The sequence below is a fragment of the Antennarius striatus genome, chromosome 3 (genome assembly GCF_040054535.1).
Source record: "Antennarius striatus isolate MH-2024 chromosome 3, ASM4005453v1, whole genome shotgun sequence".
In the NCBI taxonomy this organism is placed as follows: domain Eukaryota; kingdom Metazoa; phylum Chordata; class Actinopteri; order Lophiiformes; family Antennariidae; genus Antennarius; species Antennarius striatus.
In genome coordinates this window covers 28308790-28323709 of record NC_090778.1, presented here as the reverse complement: position 1 = coordinate 28323709, position 14920 = coordinate 28308790, and the positions used below count along the sequence as shown (strand labels likewise).

Here is a 14920-nt window from a genome sequence, read left to right as displayed (position 1 = left end):
CAAACTTTTTGTCCTGATGACGAAAAAGAGTCTAAACTTTCTTCTGATGGTTTCAGCGTGTTTTCAGTCACAGAACTCAACATGTGGGCCCGGAAAGATCAGGAAAAACACCCCAAAATGCTGCAGAGTGGAAACGGCTGGAAGCCAAAGAGTTAATATTTCAGATTGTGTCACAAAGCGATGAATTCCAGGGTGGGGGGGGGGCGAGCTCACCTGAGTGATGGAACCCCCCCGACAGGAGATGGAGGAGTCCGGGTGCATTCTGGTCCCTGGGATGCCCTTCGTGATGCTCCCGCCCTGGACGGCTGGGATGGAGGCTGGAGAGGAGAAAAAAGGAGTCATGCTCGAATCACGCTCTGCAGCTAGCGCACATGCTAACTACGCCTTTTAACACTCCAGGGCGGGGGGGGTCTCGTTTCAAATAAATCTGGTAATTTAACCACAAACCCACTAAGAAGCAAAGCAAATAATCCTGTTTACGGCACGAGGAAGAGGAGGAGAGAGGAAGAAGACACCCACCGCGTCCGGCAGCCGCGTCGTGAGGCGTCCCGTGGGCGGACAGGCTGTCGGCTGCAGACGACAGACTGTGGGGGGACAACTGCTCCTGCTTGACCACTGGGAACGGACCTGGTGATTCATGGGGGGGGGGGTCAATACAGGGACGCAGCGGGAGACGAGGAGGAGGAGGAAAGGTTTACTCACCCATCTTCCTCTGGTCCATCCAGGACAAGCCCATCTGAGTGGGGGGCATCTTCCCGTGGTCCAGCCCGTGGGCCGGGCTGTGGAGCTGCACCGGGGTGCCCTGAGGGGTAAACAACAACAACAACAGCAGCAAAACAACATCAGTAGCACCAAGGTCATCACCAGCAGCTAGCATTAGCGCTGCAGCTAACAGTACCTGTGTGATGGAGCCTCCAGGTTTGGTGGAGGAAATGAGAGGCGGGGGCTCTGGCATGGTCAGTGGCCTCACTGCCGCTAGCCGCCCGGTGTCGGGGGGCAGACCGGGGACATGGGGATGACCCGCCTGCTGAAACGCTGGAAAGCAGGAGAGACACGAACGTTAAACGTTTGACCTACGGCAGCGGGAGGTCGTTCACACGGGGCGGGGCAGACGGCGCTCACAGTTGTAATGCAGGAGGTGCTGGTCGTGGCTGATCTTGGCTATTTCTCGCGGGGACATGGGGTAGGGGGCAAGAACCGGTCGCCCCAGGTGGGAGGTCCTCAGGTCATCCGGGCCGAGCACCTGCTTCTTGGGTTCGCCGTGCGGAGAAAACGCCCGGGACTTTTCTGCAACGACAGGCCAGGACGCATCGGTGAGGCGGTCCTTCAGGCGCCGCCATCGCAAACAGATCGCATCACACCGCCGCCCCCAACCGCCATCATTGTGCAAACACAGACACCAAGCCACCGCTCACGTCCACCGTGAAAAAAATCCAGCACAGAAGGTGTGATCACGCTGAAGCGCGGCAGAAGAACAGTTCACCCAATCACTGAAGCCCATTCCTAACCCACAACACGCTGATGGAAGTCAGGAGAAGCTTCTGAGTCAGGAGACGACGACTTCTTAAACCAGAGTTGCGTTCGGCTCCTGCAGCTCAATCCTCCAGACGGCCAGAGCTCCTCAACAGGTGTGAAAAGATCCTTTTTAGGCTGTAATCTCCACTCTGACATCCACGTTAGCCTTGTCAGGGGGAAGGCGCACGAGCCTGATGCGTTCACCTGCTGCCCAGAGGTCTGGTTGACCTCTGGGCAGCAGGTCGAGGCTCTCTCACACCTTTAGCACAGAGGCTACACATAGAGGTCTCTGGCAGACTGGGACTGAACCACCTGAGCTCCACCTGGTTTAGTGGTTTAGAAACTTCCCCTGACTTTCCCATCAGGATGGAGGCCAGCAGATCGAGTGATGACTGGATGTATTTTCATTTTTGGTTCCTCGCAGGTCTAACAACAAAACACAAAAAACCTACTAAAGTAGGTGGACCTACTTAATCCTGGCAGGAGGGTCAGTAACCACTTGTCATTGCCTCTGAGCTCTGAAGGGACACAAACACACCACAGATCGTCACATCCTCACAGAACAAACACTTGGCTAACGTTAGCACAGCTGAACGCGCAGACGCAGCAGCGATACGGCCGCTTGTACACCTGTTTCTGTGTCAGGGACTAGATTATGAGCATTTTAAGCCTCTTTTTCATGTCAAAAACCTCCTCACATTGTAGCCGCTGCGCTCTAGAGCTCACAGCTGCTGCTGGCCGTTAGAGCACCGATCTGAGCTCCGATCATTTATCAGTTCCCTCTCTCCACCGGCGTCCCAGAAACACGGGGAGAACCGACGCGCTGGAAGCTCAAGGTTGCAGCAAGGACCAACAAAGTAAAAGTAGATCGAACAGCCCCCCCCCCCTTACAAGAGGCGCGGCTCCTGCGTGACTCCCCCACACGTGCGATGATGGTGGGTGTGCCTACCGTCCTTGTCGTTGGGGGGGCTGCGGGGGCGGACGCGGGGGCTGCTGCTGTGGAGGGCCTCCCTGTCCCGCTCCGCCTGTGGGTTGTAGGGCTGCTGCTTGCCTGCCAGGCCTGGAAGCTGCTGCTTGACCTCCTGGGACGACTCCCCGTGAGCCATGGTGATCTGCTGCTGGTACAGCGCCAGGGCGTGGGGGGGCAGCACCGCCTTGCCGCCCCCGCTCCGCTGACTCCCCTGCATGGAGGCCTCGGGCATCTGGATGAGAGGAAATCTGTTAGAAATCAAACGGAGGCCCCTCCTCCCGCCTCAGGTCGCTCACATGCTCGGGCCCATCACCACGGTAACGGTTTAGCATCGTTTTAGCTGTCGGAAAGGTAAAGCCACTCCGATGCCTGGGATGTGATTTCAGTCCAACGCAGCAATCTATCCCATCATACTCCATCTGCTCGGCTTATCTTAGACAAATATGACTTTATTTCACCAGCTATGCTGTTATCTCTGGAGGCAGGGATAACAGATACCACTGGGAAAGGTGTGTGTGTGTGTGTGTGTGTGTGTGTGTGTGTGTGTGTGTGTGTGTGTGTGTGTGTGTGCGCCAACCTGTGTGAGGTTGTTGGCGGTGTTGTGAGGAATTAGTTAGAATCATGATTAAAAACCACCTCAGTTAAAGACACTTTAACAAGGTTTTAGCCTCGATGTTAAAAACACAATGAAACTGTTTGGAGTGATAAGCTAATGTCCTGCTAATGCTAATGCTAAATGACAAAGAGGAGCATTTCAGCTGGAATTCAAAAGGAGAAAAAAAAAAGTGAGTTGAGTCCCAACTACCCCTGCCTGAGGTGAGAGCTAACAGGCTAACTGGCTAACAGGCTGGCTATCCGGGACACAGACGCCAGAGAGACGACAGCAAGCCAAGCAGGAAATGATTTTAGCTTCCTAGATTCGCTTTAACGTGCATTTTGATCAGGCGCTCAGCGGGGCACTCACGATGGGGGGTATCGCAGCAGCCCTCTGCTTCAGCTGCTTCAGGTCCAGGGGCTTCTGCAGGGCGGAGGATATGACGCCGTCGTGAGCGTAGTTCAGCAGGCTCGGCCGCGGGGACATCATCCTACGGGGACACGAGGGAAACGCTGACGTCAGGAGAAATACAGGAAGTCCTCAACTTACAAACACAACTGGTTCCTTCAAGTTGTTCATAATCCTTGAGAAGAAGAAGAAAACACTTCCAGGGACTCTCCTCCAGTTTTTAAGATCACCAGCTGATGCTAACAGAGACAACAACAAACAACAACAAAAGGGGGAGATGAGCGTTGGAGCTGCGTGAACGCAGCAGTGCTGCCCCCCACACGGGTTGTGGCAGAAAGGGGAACTGCAGGACGATAGTTGGATGTGGCGACACGCGTTTGTTCATAAGTTGAGGACCAGCTGTATGTATCGGGGCTTCTCCTTCAGAGCGTTTCTAACTGCACTGACTGAACGGATCGCTTCTCATCACCTCGGAGGAAACGGGCTTCCAGCTCCCCGCAGACACACAATCACTCCCCCTCATCCACTAAACAAAGCATTAACGTTTGGGGGGGGTGGGGGTGTTGACAGAGACTGAAGCTGTGGAAATGAACTGCGAGTAAAAATCCATATCTTCGTCTCACACATCTTTGCAGAGCACACGTTGAATCCCAGACAGACACACACACACACACACACACACACCCTCGCTGCCTCTGTTTGCTTTGGCACTGGGGGCGGGGGGGGCAGCGTTTTCCCCACCGGCTCTGCCGGAACATGTCGTCTGCTGTCATGGAAAAAACTGAACAAATACTCTGCAACCAGGGACTAATCACCCCGCCCCCGCAGCCCGACACCCGCTCCTCGTTGGCAGACGTGCACCGACTGTTCGTGTGTGTACAGTAAATAAAATCCTCACTCAGATGAAGCACAAATAAAATCTGTGGTCGACACAAAAGAGCAAACCTGTGGCGCACACGTACGGTTGTGAAATGTATGGTTTCACTGGTGTTCAGCGTAGCTAGGCAACAAGTAACACCTGAAAACCCTCGGCTCGGTGGTTTTAGCCAGAGAAGTAGGACACCGGTTAGAACGCGTTTAAAGCGTTTTACAAAGACTGACGCCGACATCGGTCTGCACCGGCAGGAATCGTTCCTACCTGCTCTTATCGGTGTTTTCCGTCTCCTCCACTTCGTCTGCGCTGCAGGTGGCGCTAGAGTCGCTGTCGCCGTGGGAGCCCGACTTGGCGCCGTGCTCCTTCTTGGAGCTCTTGGGGGCGCTCTTGGCGTCCTCCATCTCCGCACTGGGGGGTTTCTTGTCGTCGCCGGGTGGCGCCGGTGGCTCCTTGTTGGGCTCCCCAGTCTCGGTCTTAATCTCCTGCTTGATGGCGGCGGCGTCCGGCTCCTCCCTGACGGGGGGTTTCTCATCGCCGGCCGTGCCAGCATCCGACCCGGACGCCTCCTTGTCGGCGGCGTTGGAGCCGACCTTTGACCTGCCCGAGCCGTCCTCCTTGGCCTTGCTGTCCTCGGACGAGTGCGGCGAGGGGAGGCTCTCGGTGTCGGAGCTGTTGTTGGTGCCGCCTGGAAGGAGAGGAGGAAACGGGAATCGGCGACGTGTCGGAGGAGGTTCCTCGTGTCTGAACCACGGGGGCTGTTTGTTAGCTAACACAGATTTAAACTAAGATAAAACAAAGTTTTAAAGACTCCAACGATCAACGGGTCCGTCCGGGTCCTCCCCCGTCATGAGACGCCCGGCGTCTCATGACGGGGGAGGAAGCTGCTGGAACCTTTGATTTGTAATTTCTGCTCCAGTCAGACGGGATCTGGTTCTTGTCGGCGGAGTAAAGACGTAGCTCGTGTGTTCTGACTTCTGTTTTTTTCATTCTTTATCATTCTTTATGTAACTTATATATAATTAATTACACACAGGTAAAGACTGAACGTCTTCATAATTTAGGGGGTTTGGGGCTTTTTTCATAAGGCTGGAACGGATTAAAGTGATTTCAGTTACTTGAAACGGTTAAATATCGTTTGACTCGTGACTTCAGTCACAGAACGGATTCGACTCGTATCTCCAGGTTCTTCTTTACTCATTTTTTCTAAACTCTGCCTGAGGCTCTTGGAGAGGGGGGGGGGGGGCGTACCTTCTCCATCTTCAGGGACCTCCTCTTCATTGCCGCTGGCTCCTGAACCCTCCATCTCCTCCTCCTCTGCGGCATAGGTGGCGCTGGCCTCCTCGTTCTGCAGGGCTTTGCCCCGACGCCGGGCCTTTCGCTCCTTCTCCTGGGTCCAAACAAACACTCACTAAAACACGAGCCGCTCGGGGAACCCACACCTCCGCCAGCGGGGGACTATTTTGCGACTCGGTCACGCACACACAAAAAAAAAGCATGACCGACTTCTCCGGAGCCAAACGTTTACGCTTACCGATTTCATTTTATGCTGCTGAAGAATCTCATCCAGTTTCTGCCTCTTCTTGTAGTTGAAGTAGAAGTTCTTGCACTGTGACACGGTTTTGGATCCCACCATCTTGGCGATGGCCGACCAGTTCCTACCATACTGGAGAAGGCCTGGAACAGACAGACGGGGTTAGGACCCAAACGGATGACGCGCACGACGAGATCATATCTGAACAAAATCCAACACGTCAGTCTCTAAGTTGTCTGTTCGTAGCCGACCAATAGCGGCACTCCGTCCCGGCGGGACGCCACGCGATACAGACACAGATAAAGAGGGAAGCAGGAAGTGTTGTTAGCGTCGCTAACAGAATGACATCACAAACTGGCCCCGCTGAGGTCACTCCCATCCCATTTGTGTGACCCATTTCTGAGAAACGGCGCTGCTTTACCAGGACGACCGCCTGACTGTGTCTTACACGCTAAACATGCAGACACGCGCTAAACTGGAGCTGCGATAGATCAACCTGTCATAAAACACACACACGCACAGCTAAGAATGTGTGTGTGTGCGCTGAGAGAAGAGATGCAAAGGGCAGACAGGAGACGGATCGAGTTCGGCCCCCCCCGCCCTGAGAGCGCTGTTAGCTAACGGCGGCTCATTAGCGCTGTGTGTTGTAAGAGGCTTAGCTCGTTTCCTGTGCCAGGCTGACGGCTCCTGGCAACGGGACAGCGCCTCAGAAGGGTTATTAACGCGCGGAGAGCCGACGCCTACCGGGACGACCTTGGACACGGGTTCAGAGGTCTCTGCATCTCATCGGACAACAAGCGGAGAACGGCGGTTTACGGCCCGTCGTCTCTCTGTTGGTCAGAGCGGTTCCTAACTGTGACAGGACGTTACCGACAACAGTTAGAGCTCCACGCGCTCCATCGTCAGGAGTTCACGTATAAAACCTGTCGGTTTGTTTGTTCTCGTCACGACGGCGTGAAGATGCAGGAGAAGAAGTGGCCGCCAACACCACAAAACATCCGTCAAGCTGTCCGTAGAGCAGGAACAACGAAAACTTTTTCCCAGATGGGAAAAGGTGAGCGCCGTCCAGCGGCTTCCAAAAATCTGGAAGCCAAAGAGTCTGAAGATGATGATGATGATCAGGTGACGCCAGAAGACGAAGCAGGAAGACGTTGAAACAGCTGATGTTAAATGTGCAAAAAACTAACTCCAACTAGCTTCATTCAAGCCTCTGAATCCTGGAGAATAATTTAAAGTTGAAATATTCACAGTAATATCCAAGCTAACAACGTTAGCGCCGCAAAAAGGTTGTCAACTCGCCGCTTTTAGCTTCGGCATCTCCCTCTGACGCAGAGACGAAATGAAGGACATTTAGATCATTCCAATAGTTCCTAAAGACTGACATCATTTGTCCTCGTCTTCCTCAGGCGTTTGGAGTTTCATCATTGATGGGATGTCGGCTGACGAAGATCAGAAAACTTTTCCTTTCGGAACCCTTCTGTCGAAACCAGTGAAGTATTTTCCCGGTCATAACTGGGTTCAACTCTGACGAAGAGGAGACGTCCTGATGCGTCATGGCGAGACGGCATGCGCCGAGACCGACCTCCTGGGCGGAGCTCCAGCAGAGGTTCAGTCATTTATGTTCAGATCATCTCTGGCGAAGCCATTTATATCAGATTCCATTTTCACATGGAAACTAGCGATAGGAAAACCAGCGCTGCAGCAGATGTGAGACGACGTGATCTTCGATTTCTTAATGCCTGCGTAAAAACCGGCTGCCAAAACAAGCAAAGTCTGACGCGGCTAAAAGCTGCGGCTACGACTCTCCAGCGTTAAAGTGGAAGCGCTTCTTCAGCTGAAATATTCATCAGTGCCTGGAAAGCGAGGAGAAGTGGTCAGCCTGACGCCGATTAACCATTTACCCCCACCCGCCCCCTCCAGCTGCACACGAACGCCGCGACAGAACAAAGATAGCGACGGTGGCAAAACATCACGCGCAGGCCGACACGCCTGAACCCGCTCACCCCGCGCCGTCACTCATTTACTGGAAGTCAAAGGTCACTCCAGCTTGGCTTGACTCGGTTTGGTTGCCACAGCAACGGCGCGCAGAACAAACATCCAATCGGCGGCGGCGATGTTGGAGCAGGTGGCGGGCCTGGCGCCCAATCGAGACGCTGTATCCCCCCCTTAGCTCCTCCCATGGAGAGTCCAGCCGACACCTGGCGTGGGGAGAAAGTTGGCGTGTGTCACATGCCTGTCGCCTGGCGCTACCGGAGCGTCCGATCCCTGGGGGGGCCGCTGGGGGGGCCGGGCCGTCCGATCCAGACCGGAGGCGGCGATCGGTCTCGCCGCTCTTCCTGCCAGCTGGCGTGATCCTCGAGCCGGTGTCGGGTTGACGCGCTCCAAAACGGCACATGCTCCTGGTCGACGCCCCCCCCCCCACCCTCTTTCCTTTTCCTGCTCGCTGTCCTCCCCCCTCGGCGCTGGTCTCTTCTCCTCTGTTGCTCCTCTCCCCAATGGCGGCCGTCTGGGAAGACTTCCACAGGAAAGTGGGACGGCGGGGCGGCGCTCCGCGCTCGCTCGCCACTCGTCTGATCTGCTCTATCTCTCTTTTCCTCCCTCCCTCCATCGGTCTGTCCCTCCCATCTACCCCCCCCACCTCAGGCTGCCAGCAGGCACCGTGGCGCATTCGCTCGAACCCGCTCTCTCTCCAGCTCGCTCGCCAACACTCCAGCACACACACACACACACACACACACACACACACACACACACACACACACACAGGCAGCTCAAGAGTAAACAGGGGGGAGACGGAGGGGGGGGGGGGGGGACAATGGAGAGAAGGGAAGGAGAGAGCAGTGGAGGGGGGGGCAGGACGGGGGAGTTGATGTTGATACCAGGAGAAGGCAGAAAGGCTTTCAACATTTTTCCTGACTGACCTGCTTTTCATCTTGAATGTGACCTCGCTCCGGTCTAGAACAACACGGGTGTGGGGAGGGGGGGTGAGTGGGGGGGGGGGGGGGGCACTTGCCAAAGCTTCCACACTGGCTGCCATCCAGGCCGAGTCAGAACACGATGGAGCGACGGTGGCGGAGGGAGTGAGGCTTTTTCTACCTGCTGCTTTAAAAGGATTCGGGGGGGGGGGGCATTACCCAGATGTCTGCACCCAAGCAAAGCCTGCCAGATTAGTGCACTTACATAAACCACATCAAGACACACACACACACACACACACACACACACACACACACACACACGCACGGCGCACAGAGCTGCGGGTCTCAGCCGTGATGACAGGATGAAGCTGGGCCGTCCTCTGACCCCCCCCCCCCACCGGCATCACTGCAGGCCACAATCTGTGTGTGTGTGGGGGGGGGGATCAAGATCAGCATGCCCGAAGCTATTTAAAACACACACACACACACACACACACACATCAAAGCGACCGCGCCCGGACGGGGAATCCCTTCTGGCCGGTGTGGAGGCGGTGGTTTCTACTGATGGAGAACCATGAGGGCGGCCCCCCCCCTCCGTCAGCTGGGGTTACATAACCCCCCCCCCCCCCCAACACACACACACACTAATCCTCTGGGATGGAGAACCCCACTAATCTCAGTGAAGGAGAATGGAACCAGGATCACCACCAGGGAGCCGGGTCAACCCGAATGGGACGCGGCCCAGAAGAGGAAGAACACTCCCCCGCACTGAAAGCTGGGAGTCACACGGGGCGAGATAGCACACTGTCATCATCATCATCATCATCACATGATCCTGGAGAGTCATGAGGAGGTACGCGGACGCCGCTCCAGTCAGCTTACGTGAACGTGTCAATCTGACGAAGAGACTTCCTGTTGTGACTGACGCCCTTAAAATGATGCAAGTCTTTTATTTGTTTAGATTTTCACACATTCACAATTAGAAAAGCTTTATTGACCCCTTCAGGAAACAGAAGCGCAAACAGGCAGACAGACGCTGGTGAAACCTCTCGCGGTCGCAGGCGGACTTTAAGCCGTCAGGAGGGAAGATGCTCCTGAGTGTCGACGGCGGCGCCGACAGAAGACGGGTCAGAGAATCCCTACCCGCCGAGAAGCACGCATCAGAAACCCCCCCCCCCCCCGGACTCGAACCCTGACAGCACGCCGTCAGTCCCGCCCCTAGGACAGCGACCCCCCCGTGCAGCGGCCTTCTGGGTAATTCTCCAGTCAGAGACCGTAAACGGGTTAACGGCTGCAGGCGGTGCTGATAAGAGGAAGACTTTACAGCCAGAGGAGAATCCAAAGAACACACACACACAAACACACACACACACACACACGGGGTGATCCAGGAAGTCACACCCGAGCTGCGACCCGTGCCCCCCCCCCCCCCCTGTGGCACCTCCGGTCGATCCCTGGAAAGCGTGTCTGTTTTTTTACCTTTTTTGGCGGTTTCCATCTCCTCCTCGGTCCAGCGGGAGCTCTCATTCATCTCCAGATTGGCTGGGGGAGAAAAACAAAACAAAAAGAAAAAGTTAGAGCGGGGGGGGGTAGGGGGGGAGGAAGAGGAAGGGGAGTGGGCAGCTGTCACAAAGTCACTTAGGGAGTGACTGACATGAGGAAAGGAAGGAGAGAATTTAGAGAAGCAGAAAGAATAGGGGGGGTTGGGCTGGGGGGGCTGTTTGTTTTAAATGGGGGGGGGCAGGAAGTTGAAGTCAGTTAATGATTATAGACACAATAAGTGACGTTTCCCTCGGCAGGCCACGAGCCCGCCCCGACCCGGCGCTGGAGCGGGAGTGTCCTCTGCTCAGGCCTGTGAAGGACACAGCTAGCACCGGAGCTAGCAGCCGCTAGTGATGCTAGCATGCTACGAGTGACGCTAGCTGGCGCCGCTGAGCCACCTGGGGATTCCTTGCGACTCCGCCGCTGCACATCTGCTGACGCATCACAACCCCCCCCTTAACAGCCTGCAGATGGCGCCGGCGACACCCCACCCCCCCGCCCACGCCATCTGCGCGGGAACAAAGAGCTGCGGGCGCTGCTGACGCCACCAGGTTTTTGTCCTTATGAATCACTTTCGTCTTTGGCTGGCAGACGGGATTTATTCACGAGGTGGGCAGAAACGGGGAGAAGGGCAGTAGCGCCCCCTGGAGGCGGGGTGAAGCGGCGAGGCGGGACTGACCCAGCTCGTTGCTGAGCGGCGGCGTGGTGGTCTCCTCCACCTCGCTGGTCATGGAGCGCGTGATGCGGCCCTTGCGGCGCCCCTGGCTGTTGGCGGTGCGGCGGCCCTTGAAGGCCACGGCGGGCTCCTTGTCCTCCGCGTCCTCCCCCGAGGTGTCGTCCCTGTGAGGACAGACAGCGGTTAGACCAGCAACGTCCCACCGGACCCGGTTTCATCAGGACAGGGAGACGGGGGGGGGGGGGTAAAACCTGTTAACGCAGTGTGCTAGCTAGCGTTAGCGCAGTTTGGAGAGACGCCGATGATAATCGGAGCGATGGTAACCATCGCCACCCCCCCCCCCCGTCTTCCCACTGTTCCCCATCATCATCATCATCATCATCATCTCTGATGAAGCTCGTCTTTAAACTACAGGAGAGAGGCAGGAACAGACGGTTCAAATTCCATCTGTTGCTCTGCATCCTCACTGCTCCTGCCGCACACGCACGCACACGCACGCACACGCACACGCACACGCACACACACACACACACACACACACACACACACACACACACACACACACACACACACACACTTCTGCATTTCAACCTGACATTCGGGTTGATCACGCTGCTTATTTTTCCCACCAGAGAAACCTCAGACTAAGAAAATAAACGTGGGATTAAAGCAGAACGACCCCGGAGGAACCGGAGAGCAGCTGTTTGAACAAACCACGACCACCCGACGGCGGAAAGTCGAGCTAGAGGCGAGGGAGCGCCGTGATTGGATGAGCGGACCTCGTTCCTCCTCCTGTTTTACCGACTGACTCGCCGGCGGCTAAACCAGCTCAGTTCGCCGTGTGAACCGACTCACTTCATCCCATCGTCTTTATCCTCGGCTTCGTTTTTGTCCTCGTCCCTCTCGGCCTCCTTCTCCTTCTCCTCCTTCTCCTTCTCCTCCTGGCTGCCGCGGTGAACCTGTTGCTGCTGCTGCTGCTGCTGCTGGCCGTGCTGCGACGAGGAGACACACAGGACAAAGTCACGTTACCCAGCATGCCTAGCAAATCTCCACACGTCTGCTCCAGAGCGACTCGCTCCAGCAGATTCCTGCAGTAAGTCCCTATAATTAAAAGTCGTAATCTGCCTTCCAACCACACACACCTCCTGTTTGTTTCCAAACAGCGAGCAGAGAGGCAGATCTGAAGCACGCTAACGGTTAGCGTGGTATGTCGAGGCTCCAGCCGCAATCCCGACGTCCCCCGGGGGGGGCAAACCGGAGTTTCACAATAAAAGCCGCAGACGTGGGTTATCTATGCAAAAACTGGTGCATCTCTCAGTTGGCGTCAGGTGATGTCACTTAAAACAACTGTGCTTTGATTCCCGGCGCTGATGATGTCTAATCGATAAAATTAAGTGGTTTCGATTTTGATCAAAACCTAAAATGAAAAGAAATTTAACACAACATCTTCTACATTTACGTAAAAGTCCCTTTTTAGGTCACATGACTGACATGACGGACCCAATACCCTCCTCATGGGACGTCCGGTCGAGCCGAAGAGGAGGAACACACACAGCTAGCGTAGCCCTCTACTAACTGGAACGATATCCACACATGAGTTTTCTCTGAATGCACAGCTGCTACCCTCCTCCTCCTCCTCCTCCCTGGCCGAGGAGGAGGAGGAGGAGGAGGAGGCGGCGGCGGCAGCCCGGGTCTGTGATGCGAGCTATTAGTGCTAGCTGCTACTAGTAACGAGCCGATGAAAGGTGAGGACATAACATGTTTGGACCCATGGGAAAAGGTCACAAATAACTCAATGCGCTATCTCCTTAGCACGCCGTTTAGCAGCTACAAACGGTGATGCTCGGCGTTCCCGTGTCATGTCCAGGTGTTTCCTGCAACAACCTGGAGTTTAACCTTGGATTCAGACGTTCAAACACTACCTGGCTCCTCCCGCGCCGTCTGTAGTTCCTCCGGACGATATTCTTATAGTTCTCGTTCTTTTTGGTCAGGTAATAAAAGAGCACACACTCCGCCACCGTCTGGAAGACGACACAAAAGACATTCAGTGACAAACACGACCTGGAAAAGTGGGAAAAACAGCAGAGCGGGGAACAGGAATCCTCACCTTTCTCTCCAGAAAAGAAGCGATCAGACTGAAGTTCTTGGGGTGTTGGATGAACCTGCAGGAGGAGAAGAAACTCTTACTACCAGCAACGAAACGGTCGATTCAAATGAGGCGAAATCAAAGAAAAGCACGAAGACAGCGACTGAGGAAGTGACGTCTCTGCTGACGCAGGAAAACATGACGATTTGGCCGGCTTGGAGAAATCTGAACTTTGGTCTGGTCTGATTTGATTTGGCACTTTGATCAGATCTCACATTTAGCAGCCGGTAATGATCCAACATGAGGAAGAGAGCGGCGCTCTTCCTCCTACGTGTCACTGATTTTTACTACTGGGGTCTGAATTCATTCGGCAGCCCGTGACGTCTCCCTCACCAAAGAGGAAGCTTCACTTCCTTCCCAACGACTTATCAACGCTACAGCGGCCGCACACATTTCACAGAAGTGTTAAAAAAAAAAAAAAGAAGCTCCTTTTAAACGACATAAAGAGAGCGGAGACGGAAGAGAAGACGGGATTTGATGAAAGCTGAAAATTTACATTTATCTGAATGAAAACCTGTTTGTTTCATAAACGGTATTTATGAAGCCGTCGGAGCTATTTTTAAGTTAATCCCCAGCCAATTAAACCCGAAGCCGTCGCAGGGAAAGACACATGAAAGGGGATTTTTTTTTTTTTTTCTGCTTGAAGAGGAAGAAGTTTGTTTTTTTGCTCACTTCTCTCTGAACGTGTCCTTCTCCTGCTCGCTCCACATGTTCATCACCTGCCGGTCCTTGTACACCTTCATGGGGTCGTCCATCAGGCCGTTCATGTTGATGAACTTGATGCGCTGCTGCTCGGCGTCGAACAGCATGGGGGGGATGACCGCCAGCTGTCGCATCTGCTTCTCGGTGTTCTGACACACACACACACACACACACACACACACACACACACACACACACAGAGACATCCTGAAGCGTGTGGGCTGGTCTCGAGGGGGGAAACTTATGACTGTGTGAAACCTACTGTGGTAATACGTTCTGGTTTTGAAGTGTGGAAGCGCTGGGGGGGTGGGGGGTGGTATTTGGGGGACGTATATGCTCAACGCGTGTCAAACGTGAACACCATAAAACGTTCCTGTCGCTTCACAATTTACGACTCGACAAAGAGAAACTACAAAAGAAAAAGAAAAAAGAGGGACGTCTAGAATGGGAGGAGGAGGGACAAATGGGGGGGGGGGATATCTAGAGACAAAACGAGAAAACTCAATCGGACACGCTGCTCGGTGTAATGGGATGCGGCCGACACAGGAACATCCAGTCCAGTTCTTCATCCGTCTCATGTGCTGATTTAAAAAACCCCCACAGACCGGATGATAATCCCAACATGTGGGTTGGAGGAGGAAAAACCACGACTCAGCAGTTCAGCAGTGAAATATCACACAGACAGATTAGCGCCGCTGGAATGAACGCCGCGCCTCTGGTGACCGGACGAGCCGCGGCGCCGGGTTCGTCTGGTTGTAAATCAGCCGGAGCGCCCGGACGCGGATCAGACGAGCGGATTTGGATCAAAAAGAGGGAGAAGTGTGAACTTTGGCAGCGAGAAAACTGGCCGGCGTGTTGAACGTCACCCCGAGCCAATTCCATTTACATAATCTGTCTCTGAGGCCTTGAGAAAATTCCTTCTTAAACAAGACTGACGCTTTGACCGCCGGCTGGCGCTGGCGGACGCTAACGGGGGCTGATGTTGACCGACGTCTGCCTTGGAGTAGACGCTCCGTCGACGGAGGGAAACGATGACCGTCGAC

The 14920-nt window shown here is 54.8% G+C and overlaps 1 protein-coding gene across 2 annotated transcripts in view; it reads right to left on the bottom strand.

The window, feature by feature from the left end:
• ncor2 (nuclear receptor corepressor 2) overlaps positions 1-14920 on the bottom strand; it is a 58810-nt gene that overhangs the window by 8715 nt on the left and 35175 nt on the right. The window contains exons 12-28 of one of the 2 annotated variants that reach the window (XM_068310755.1): positions 13848-14026; positions 13137-13191; positions 12952-13050; positions 11885-12021; positions 11033-11193; positions 10291-10353; positions 5894-6036; positions 5611-5749; positions 4627-5047; positions 3450-3570; positions 2465-2717; positions 1986-2033; positions 1123-1287; positions 899-1035; positions 703-802; positions 520-627; positions 214-317 (exon numbers count right to left, since the gene is read on the bottom strand). In XM_068310755.1, coding sequence (XP_068166856.1) covers positions 214-317; positions 520-627; positions 703-802; positions 899-1035; positions 1123-1287; positions 1986-2033; positions 2465-2717; positions 3450-3570; positions 4627-5047; positions 5611-5749; positions 5894-6036; positions 10291-10353; positions 11033-11193; positions 11885-12021; positions 12952-13050; positions 13137-13191; positions 13848-14026 — 2433 coding nt within the window. The remainder of the gene's footprint in view (positions 1-213; positions 318-519; positions 628-702; positions 803-898; positions 1036-1122; positions 1288-1985; positions 2034-2464; positions 2718-3449; positions 3571-4626; positions 5048-5610; positions 5750-5893; positions 6037-10290; positions 10354-11032; positions 11194-11884; positions 12022-12951; positions 13051-13136; positions 13192-13847; positions 14027-14920) is intronic. The other variant, XM_068310756.1, reaches the window with a different exon arrangement.